This window comes from Trichechus manatus, unplaced genomic scaffold, assembly GCF_000243295.1.
Source record: "Trichechus manatus latirostris isolate Lorelei unplaced genomic scaffold, TriManLat1.0 scaffold00077, whole genome shotgun sequence".
NCBI classification, from domain to species: Eukaryota; Metazoa; Chordata; class Mammalia; order Sirenia; family Trichechidae; genus Trichechus; species Trichechus manatus.
Genome location: NW_004444013.1, coordinates 2,832,567 through 2,842,960, shown reverse-complemented (window position 1 = coordinate 2,842,960; position 10,394 = coordinate 2,832,567). Strand labels below are relative to the sequence as shown.

Genomic DNA, 10,394 nt, shown 5'->3' with positions numbered 1-10,394 from the left:
CAAAGCGGCTGCCCCATTTTACATTCCACCAGCAGGGTATGGAGTCCCTGGGTGGTGCAAATGGTTAATCGCTCAGCTACTTACTGAAAGGTTCAAAACCACCCAGAGGCACCTCAGGAGAAAGGCCTAGCCATCTACTCCCAAAAGATCATAGCCACTGAAAACCTACTGAGCACAGTTCTACTCTGAAACACAGGGGATCACCGTGAGTCAGAATGGACCAGATGGTAACTGGTTGGTAGTGGTATATATGAGTTCCAGTTCCTCCACATTTCGTCACTACTTGGTATAATCAGTCATTTAGTGTGCAGCCATTCTAATAGGTGTGTCAGGGTGTCTTGTGGTTTTAATTTGCATTTCTCTAATGGTTAATGATAATGAACATGTTTTCACGTGCTTATTTGACCTCTGTATGTCTTCTTTGGTGAAGTTTCTGCTCAAATCTTTTGTCTATTTTTTAAATTGGGTTGTTTGTTTGCTTATGAGTTCTTTATATGTTCTGGATACAAGTCCTTTATCAGATATAGCCTTTCACAGATCTTCTCCCAGTCTGTGCCTCGTCTTTTCATTCTCTTAACAGTGTCATTTTAAGAGCAGTTTTAAATTTTGACGAAGTTGAATTTATTAATTTTTTTAAAATGGATTGTGCTTTTGGTGTTATCTAAGAATTCTTTGCCTAACCCAAAGTCACAAAGATTTTCTCCTACGTTTTCTTGACATTTTATAGTTTAGATTTTATATTTAGGTCTGTGATCCATTTTGAGTTCATTTTTTTATATTGTGCAAGGTATGAATCCAAATGAATTTTTTTTTACATATGGATATCCAACTGTTTCAGTACAGTTACTGAAAAAGTTATCCTTTTCCATTGCATTGCCTTTGTGCCTGCATAAAAAAATCAGTTCTTCATATATATGCAGTTTATTTCTGGGTTCTCTATTCTGTCCTATTGGTCTGCTTGTCTATGTCAAAACCTTTTATAGTGTCCTTTGACACACACAAGTTTTTAATTTTAATGAAGTCCAGTTTATCTGTTTTTTCTTGTGTTGCCTATGATTTTTGTGTCATATTTAAGAAACCATCTCCAAATTCTAAATCATAATAATATGCCTCTATGTGAGTTTGGCTATTAACCCAAAGGTTGGCACTTCAAATCCTCCAGCCGCTCCTTGGAAACCCTATAGGGCAGTTCTACTCTGTCCTATAGGGTCTCTATGAGTCAGAATCAACTTGATGACAACAGGTTTTGGTTTTTTATGTTTTCTCCTAAGAGTGGTTTTTTTTTTTGTTTGTTTGTTTTTTGTTTTTATCTCTTAAATTTAGGTCTTTGATCCATTTTGAGTTAATTTTGTATATGGTGTGAAGTAAGGGTCAAACTTCATTCTTCTGCACGTGGATATCCAGTTTTCCCAGAACCCTTTGTTAAAACGCTGTTCTTTACCCGTTGAATTATCTTGGCACTCTTGTCAAAAATCAATATACCATACTACCATTACTGAACATTTTCATCAAAGATTCTATAGAAGAATCCCAATCAAAAGAGGGAAAATACAGAAAAGAATTTCAAATTATCATGGACTCCAGACTTTCTGGAGCCATGGAGGTTAGATGAACCCCTAAAACTATTGCCCTGAGATAATCTTTAAACCTTAAATCAAAATTATCCCCTGAAGTCTTCTTAAAACCAAGTAAGAGTTTGGCTTAATTAGTAAAGAATGTCTGCCTTGAGCATTGTGCTCTTTCAAGATGTCTGTATGGGATCAAATTGACAACAACAACTTGAAAGATTAGATAGGAACCTTAGGGGGGCAGTGAGTTTATGTTAATGGGGGAGGAACAACTCAGAAAAGGAGGGTGAGAGTGGCTGCAGTACTTGCAGAATAAAATCAATGTCACTGAATTGTACACGTAGAAACTGTTAAATTGGTGTATGTTTTGCTGTGTATATTCTCAACAATTAAATAAATAAAATTTAGAAAAATTGATTGACCATAGATTTATTTCAATGTGAAGTTTTATTTCTGTGCACTCTATTCTAGTCCATTGAGCTACGTATCTGTCCTTATGCTAATACAACACTATTTTGATTACTGTAGCATTGTTGTAAGCTTTGAAATTGGGATGTGTAAGTCCTCCAACTTTGTTGTTCTTTTTCAATATTGTTTTGGCTATTCAGGGTCCCTTAGCGTCCATATAGATTTTAGGATGTGTTTTCCATTTCTCCAAAAAACAGCACTGTGACTTGGTTATCATTTATTTTTCCTATTGTAATGGTCGAATCTGGGTGAAGTTAGAGTTGGCTGTGTTATCTGAAGCATTATCGCAGGGTGTGGGAGGAGTAAAAGATAATTCCAAGGTTTTTGACCTGAGTAACTAGAAGAATGGATTTGCACTGAGATGGGGAAGACTAGGAGGAACTGAAGAGAGGCTGGAACATGTTCCTCTTGAGATGCCTATTCATCTTCCAAGTGAAGATTTCAAGGTAGGCAGCTGGCTTTATCGATTTGGAGTTCAGGAGGATGACCCGGGATGAATTTATGTATATATGAATCATAAGCTTATAAATGGTATTTAAAGCCCTAAGACTGAATGACATCATCTAAGGAGTAGGAGTAGACATCAAAGAGGCTAAGACTGAAACCTGGAGCACTGCACCATGTAAAGGTGGAAAAAAGGGGCACCAGCAACAGATAGAGGAGCAGCCAGAGAAGTAGGCAGAACAGCATCCCATTGTGGTGTCTTAGAAACCCAGAAGTGTTTCCAAGAGGACACAGTGATGAGTTATGTCAAATGCTGACAGATCAAGTAATTCTGGACTGAAAGATGACCATTGAATTTAGCAGTGTGGAGGTCACTTGTGACCTTGGGAAGAGCAGTTTTAGTGGAGTGGGAGGGAAAAAACTGAATTGAAGTGGGTTCATGACAGAATGAGAGAAGTTTGAGTGGGTATGTACAACCCTTCTTGATGTCAATCAGTTCTTTCTGATGATGCTTTGCAGTATTTTGATGTTTTTAACGTTAAGTTTTCAAAATACTGAAACTCTTCCTTACATAAGACTTAAACGGGTTAGAAAATTTTTTCCAGGTTCAAGTGAACAAACTTGAGTTTTATAGGTGAAACACTCTTTATTTTTGGTAACAAAATAACATAATGCAAATATTTACAAACATCCCATTTTTAAATGTTAAAAAAAAACTTTCTCAATTCATTGTTGCACTGTCATCTTTAGCTTCAAGGGACAGATTTAATTTTTGACAGTGTTATGACTAGGCAGCATACCTCTGATAGCCACTTACAAGGAAAAAAATCAGCAAATTTGGAACAGCTGTCTTTTTGCAAATTAAAATGTGTATTATTTAAAAGATACGTATTAACTTCAGGATAGGTGTTCCTTCTAGGGAGGAAAAACAGAGAAATGGATGGTGCCTTTAATTGTATCTGTAATAGTTTACTTCTGAAAAATATGAAGTAATACAAAATGTTAAATCTGGGCAATGAGTAAATGGTTGGTATAATTCTATTAATTCTCTTTTTGACATGTTTAAAATAAATGTCATTTAACCAGATTAAATTGTACCATTGTAATATGTAACGATGGGCAGCTCTTGCTTGGCATCAGAGACGTCACCGACCTCACTAAATGTTCAGGACATGCTGTTGCAGTTTATAACAAATAATGTCTTTAAAGCAGATTGAATGGTAATTCGACTTGTGACATAACTGCTTTAAAGCTACAAACTGCAAGCGTGCAAAAATATTAAGTAAAAGAGTGAAACGATATCCACGTTTGGAGGCGGTATCTAGGGGTGGGAAAAGACGTGTGCCAGCAACTCGTCAAAAACTAGATCTCTAATTAAGCATGTCGGGATTTCGGCGGAACGCGACTGAGCCTCAAATTCAGCTCAACTGGATTCGGCGTCACCGGAAACGGCAGCTCCCACTTGGGGCGCTGCGGACACACGCGCCAAGGCTGCATTTCAGGAAGCAAACAAAAAAAAAAGGGAAAGAAAAAGGAGGAATAGTGCGGCACAGGGGCCTCGGACGCCGCATACGCACCGCGTCCCGCCTCTCCCCCGGCGCCGGGTTCCCGACCGCCGCCGAGCGGCCTACGACCGCGGCGGCCGCTCCCGACGGCCCAGCCCTCGGACCCTGCGGCCCGCCCGGCGTAGCCCGCAGGCGGGTGCCCTCAGGTGCGTACCCCGCCCCCGCCGCCATTAGGAGCGTGCGATTCTCTTGGCAGTATCGCCTCCCGAGGCCGGGGGAAATGGAGGCCGCTGCCCAGGTGCATGTCGGGAAGTGGCCCGCGCCTCCCTGGCGCCCCCTTCCCTCTGCCCCTACGGGCCCCGAACCCTTTTCCCCGCGGGCAGCACCTAAGGAGTGGGGGATGGGGAGGAAGTCTTGCTGCGCGGCAACGGTCGCACGCAAGGCACGCGCATCCCTATCCTTTCTGATTGGCTGGACGGAGAGACGGGGCGAAGGCTGCTGATTTTTGGCTGGCTGGGGCACGCTGCGCTTGAGATTGCGCTCTGCCTGTTGTACATGGGGCGCTCGCGCTGCGAGCGAACGTACTTGATTGGTTAGATTAAGGGGCGGGGCTTCCGTGTTGCCTGGTAACTGCGGCCCTGTTCGGTGGTGGAGGTGTCTGGCTCCACCCGTCCAGGTCGTCCGTTTCCGAGAGCCGCTCCCGTGGATTTTAGCTGGAGTTTAAGTCAGCGGGACAGCATGCATCTGCTTGTTTGTTGTCGGAAAACAAATATGGAGGTCAGGAGAAAAGGCCAGGCACGGGAAAACAGTCTGCCGGGATTTATCCTACACAGTTCTGGTTTAGGGGAAAAAAGGTTCACTGCTGTATTCTCTGCCCTTCAAGTTCAAGTTCCGTTGTTTGAAATAACAGCCTTATTGAGATGTATCATAAAATTTACTCTCTAAAAGTATACATTTTAGTGGTTTTTAGTATATTCACAGAGTTGGGCAACCATCACTATTGTCTAATTCCAGAACATTTTCCTCATCCTAAAAAGAAACCCATATCCATTAGCAGTTACCTTCCATTCTCCCTTCTCGAGCCCTACGTAACCACTAATTTACTTTGCACGGATTTGCGTACTCTGACATTTCATACTGCATTGAGTAGGAACACGTATTCTGTTAAATTAAGAGCAAAGTTTATATTAGAGGTTCAAACAGTTCACTCTGGGACACGTTCATTTTCACTAAAACCAAATGCTCCAAAATCCTGAAGGAAAACAGGTAACATTTATATGGTAATTTCAGAAACTGTTGTTAGGTGCCATCAAGTAGGCTGGACTCATAGCGACCCCATGTACAACAGAAGGAAACACTGCCCGATCGTGCGCCATCCTCACAATCGTTGTTATGCTGAACCTATTGCAGCCACTATGTCAGTCCATCTCCTTGAGTGTCTTCCTCTTTTTTGCTGACCCTTTAACAAGCATGATGTCCTTCTCTAGGGACTGGTCCCTCCTGATAACATGTCAAAAATATGTGAGACGTAGTCTCGCCATTCTTGCTTCTAAGGAGCATTCTGGTTGTACTTCTTCCAAAATAGATGGTTCGTTCTTATATTCAGATATGGGCCACACCCCCAAGGAGACTCGCTTTCATCTGATTGGCTACTCACAGTATATTCAATCACAAGAGTGATTACATTAAAACACTGAGAATCATGGCCCAGCCAAGTTGACACACAATCTTAACCATCACAAGAGTCTTGAAGGATTGCTGGGAAAACTAGATGAGATTTGAGAATTTTTGTTTGTTTATATCTCCAGTTTTAAAAGAGCAAATGGTTAATTAAGCACTATATAAAGTCTTCAATCTAAATGAACTTTGCTGATGTCTTCAATTTTGGTAGAAAAGGAGGTAATCACCATATAGACTTTGGAGGATTTTACCCTGTGGTACATGTTCTCATTGTCCAGGATTTTTATCCTTATGGAATGCAGTGAAATTTTCTCAGGGAAATGTTCTTAGGGTGGGAAGCACTGTGGTAGCTTACAATCATATTTCATTATTTTTTATGTTCTATTAATGTGTGGTGTGTTTCAAACCATAAAATATGAAAGACAAGTTCCCGCCTCTGTTTGTTGTTACTTAAAGGATGCATACAAAGTACAGTAATTATGACATACTAATTTTTTAAGAAATTATGACTGGGAGCAAGGTTGATACCAAATGATATAGCTATCTTTTTTGAGTTCCATTTAGTTCCTTTCTGCCTGTTATTTTATTCATTGTTGAAAACTGGAGTTCTTGACATCACATTTCTCTTCTTAATGTTTGTTGTTGTTAGTTGCTGTTGAGTTGTCTCTGACTCATAGTGACCTCAGGTACAACAGAACAAAACGTTGCCTGGTCCTGCACCATCTTCCAGTCGTTAGTATGCTGGAGTCCATTGTTGCAACCACTGTGTGTTTTGAGTGCCTTCCAACCTAGGGGACTCCTCTTCTAGCACTGTATCGGACAATATTGTTTTGTGATCCATAAGGTTCTCAATGGCTAGTTTTCAGAAGTGGATTACCAGGTCTTTCTTCCTAGTCTGTCTTACTCTGGATGCTCCACTGAAACCTGTCCATCATGGGTGACCCTCCAAAAACCAAACCCATTGCCATCGAGTCAATTCTGACTTATAGCGACCCTGTAGGACAGAGTAGAACTGCCCCCATAGGGTTTCCAAGGCTGTAATCTTTACAGGAGCAGACTGCCCCATTTTTCTCCTGCAGAGTGGCTGGTGGGTTCACACTCAGCCGAGCACTTAAGCATTGCACCACCAGGGCTCCTTATGGGTGACCCTACTAGTATTTAAATACCAGTGGGATAGCTTCCAGCACCATAGCAATATGAAAGCCACCACAGTATGACAAACTGACAGGTGGTCTTAATGATTTGCTGTTGTTGTGTGCAGTTGAGTTGATTCTGACTCATGGTGCTCCTACAGGACAGAGTAGAACTACCCCATAGGGCTTCCTAGGCTGTAATCTTTATGAGAGCAGATTAACAGGTCTTTTCTCCCCCAAAATGGCTTGCGGATTTGAACCAAGGATTCAAACCAGTTCAAACCTGTTCAGTCATGACCAATGAAGTGAAACCAGAATTTTTACAGTTTGGGTGATCTGGAATGATAACTGGAATAGGAAAAATTATGGGTCAAAGCCCTGGAATGGGAAGCTTGGAAGAGGCATAGTGAGCCCTTTTGGGAAACTGTGCATGAGACTGGATTATCAGCAGGACTGTGGAGAGTGACACAAATTCAAAGCAGTGTGGTCAGCTACCATCTTACTGCTGTTTCTGGCTCTGCTCAAAATCTGATAGGCAAGAGATATGGTTGCTATGCAATGCATACACTGCCCTTGTTTTCTAATAGGGACATTAAGTTTCTAGCGGGGCTTCAACCCGTAATTTTTCCCATTCTGGCTATCTTTCTGGATAACCCAAATTTTAAAAATTAGGGTCTGTTCCAGTGTCATTTCCTCGGCCATGACTGAACCAGGAAGAACTAGTTCGAAGCCCTGGTTTGAACTACCAACCTTTCAGTCAGGAGCCGAACACGTAACCATTGCACCACGAGGTGCAATGATTGTGATGGTATAATTAACAGAAAATTCTACCTTACAGCTGGCTCTAGAAGATGTCAATGAAGCAATTTACTTTCATGTTTTAGAAGAAACCTTTGTTGAAACTTCCTCTAGGAAAAGAATCATAAAATAATAGATTCAGTAGAGTCATTCCATATACGCATTTAATTTAGAAGAGTTTAACGACAGCTGCTCTGCAAAACAAAAAGAAGAAAAATAGCTGTTTACATATTGTAGGCACTTCATGCCATTCCAGTTTGGAAGCATGTCTCTTAGGAGCAAGCAATAGATGGGAGCCTGGAATATGATAAGAGCCTGGAACATGTCGTTCCATTAGATTCTCAGTTCCTGGGGACCTCTCACAGCACTGTGTGATTCTGGTGTTTAAAATGAGTATTTTTCATACATCAGGCCCCTAAACTACTCCACTGGATGATTAACGGAAGAAACAATGATCTATGTCAACACTGCAGGGAAAACTGACTATGTTGGGCTTATTGAGAGGTGGCATGTCCTTCCTGTTAAAAAATAATCAAAACTCAAAGAAAGTGAAACATCAGACTTTTCTGATTATTGCTTTGACTCTGCTGTCCATTTGGGTCTCCTGGAATTTGTGTCAGTTCTGAGCCAGTATCCAGTTATCCCCCAAAAGTCTGGGTATTTCCTTTTCCCCAATGAGCAGTCACTCTCGTAAAAGGCCGTAAATCCCTTTGGGGAAGGCCGGGAGAGAGATTAACAGTATAAATTTTTGGCAGTGTATTGGAGTCCTTCCTCAAGGGGACCCAGCCTTTCCTTCATTCAAGGGGTTATGGGTCTTTAAACTTGCTCAAGTCTGGGAATTGATTAAGGGACCGTGACACTCTGTTCTGGTGATTTAAGTTAGACTGCTGTTCACCTAACCTAGAATTCATCCGTTTGTACAGATCAAGTAGATATTTAGTAGATTTCCTATCTATTTCACTCCTAGGTTGACATGGATTGAATTACGTGCCCCCCAAAATATGTGTATCAGTTTGGCTGGGCCATGATTCCCAGTATTGTGTGATTTTCCTATATGTGGTAAATCTTGCCTGTATGATGTTAATGAGGGAGGATGGATGGCAGTTGTGTTAGTAAGGCAGGGCTCAATCTACAAGATTGGATTGTGTCCTGAGGTAATCTCTTGATATATAAAAGACAGAAGTGAGCAGAGAGACAGGGGGACCTTATACCACCAAGAAAGCAGTGCCAGGAGCAGATCGTGTCCTTTGCACCTGGGATCCGTGTGTGGAGACGCTCCTAGTCCGGGGGGAACATTGATAAGGCCTACAGAGAAAGCCTTTCCCTGGAGCCCTGAATTTGGACTTTTAGCCTACTTACTGTGAAGAAATAAATTTCTCTTTGTTAAAGCCATCCACTTGTGGTATTTCTGGTATAGCAGCACTAAATGACTAAGACATAGGTATACCATGCCTAAGTAGCCAATACCATAAGTCCATACAGGTTAGACTATTCTGATTACTGCTTTGACTCCACTATCCATTACTGTAACCAAGCCCACCTTGTCTTTGTCGATTGAGTGCCGCCACTTGTCCCCTACTACCATGGGGTTCAATCAGCCCCATTGTAGTTAGGTGTGTTAATTCAGTTAGGGCAGTTCCCACTGTCCAATCTGCTTTACATAAAATAGCAATCACAGCAATCTTCAAGGATGCTGGAGCTCCCTCCACAAATTTGTTCCTCACAGTTGTGGTAAAAGGTGTGTCCTCGGGGCATTCCATGTGTGGGTCTGTGGGTCTAACCTGATAAACCCACTCTAGCATGCCAATTTCCCTAAGCGTTTGGATACGTTCTTCTGCAGTATACCAAGGCAGGTCTGGTACTTCAACTTGATTTAGTGTAGGCCACTGCATAATCCATGCTTCAGCAACCCAAACAAATAAACTATTAGATCCTTTCCTAACCTCTCAAGCTGAAACATTGAATGAAGAATCTGTGCTTAGTGAGCACATATCAGTAAAATTAGACTGATCCATCTTTATGTTTGTTGCACCATTATCCCACACCCTAATAGCCATTCCCACACATATTCCTCAAGTTTCCGTTTGTACATATTAGAAAACTCAAGCAGTTCTTTTGGAGTGTTGAGTACCTCCTCCTGGGTCACACTTTGTTCTTTACCTTTTGGGGCTTGCTGGGACTTTAGTTATAAGTCCAGAAGCCAAAATGGGTGGTGGGAATGTGCTTTGAGAACATTCAGCATTGTCTTATAAGGCATCTGCCTCAGGCCATGCCCCAGGCAATGACTCAGACAAGGCCCTTTAGACACAGCTGGGTTAATCTTATCAGATGGAGGTGGAGGGGCTAATGGTTTTATTGGGGAAGGTGGCTTAGCAGACAAAGATGGAGTAATCTCTTCAGATGGGAGTGAGAGGGCTGATTGTATTGGCAAGAGTGATTCAGTGGAATTTAGGGGCTCAGTGTCTCCAGCTTCCTGATTATCTGCCGATATGTCCCCATCCCAAGTTTCAGGATCTCATTTCTTCCCAATCAATGCCCTCACTTTAACTTTAGACACCATTCAAGGTTGGGAATTCAATTGACATTGTAATTCAGACACTCTTATGATAAGACTCTGGGTTTTGTTTTTGGCAATATCAGCTCGGTTACTACAAGAAATAGGGCTTCCTCATCCAAACTCCCTGTGGGACTGAATTGCTGGGCGGAGGGCTGTGGGGACCATGGTCTCGGGGAACATCTAGCTCAATTGGCAAGACACAGCTTATAAAGACAATGCTCTACATTCTACCTTGGTGAGT

The 10,394-nt window shown here is 41.9% G+C and overlaps 1 protein-coding gene across 2 annotated transcripts in view; it reads left to right on the top strand.

Moving 5' to 3' along the window:
- Positions 1-3,059: 3,059 nt before the first annotated feature.
- The window catches only part of LOC101343880 (general transcription factor II-I repeat domain-containing protein 2B), a 101,862-nt gene continuing 94,527 nt past the window's right edge, over positions 3,060-10,394 (top strand). For both annotated transcript variants that reach the window (XM_004380849.2, XM_023735300.1), the window contains exon 1: positions 3,060-4,191. In XM_004380849.2, coding sequence (XP_004380906.2) covers positions 3,861-4,191 — 331 coding nt within the window. In that variant the 5' untranslated portion in view covers positions 3,060-3,860. The remainder of the gene's footprint in view (positions 4,192-10,394) is intronic.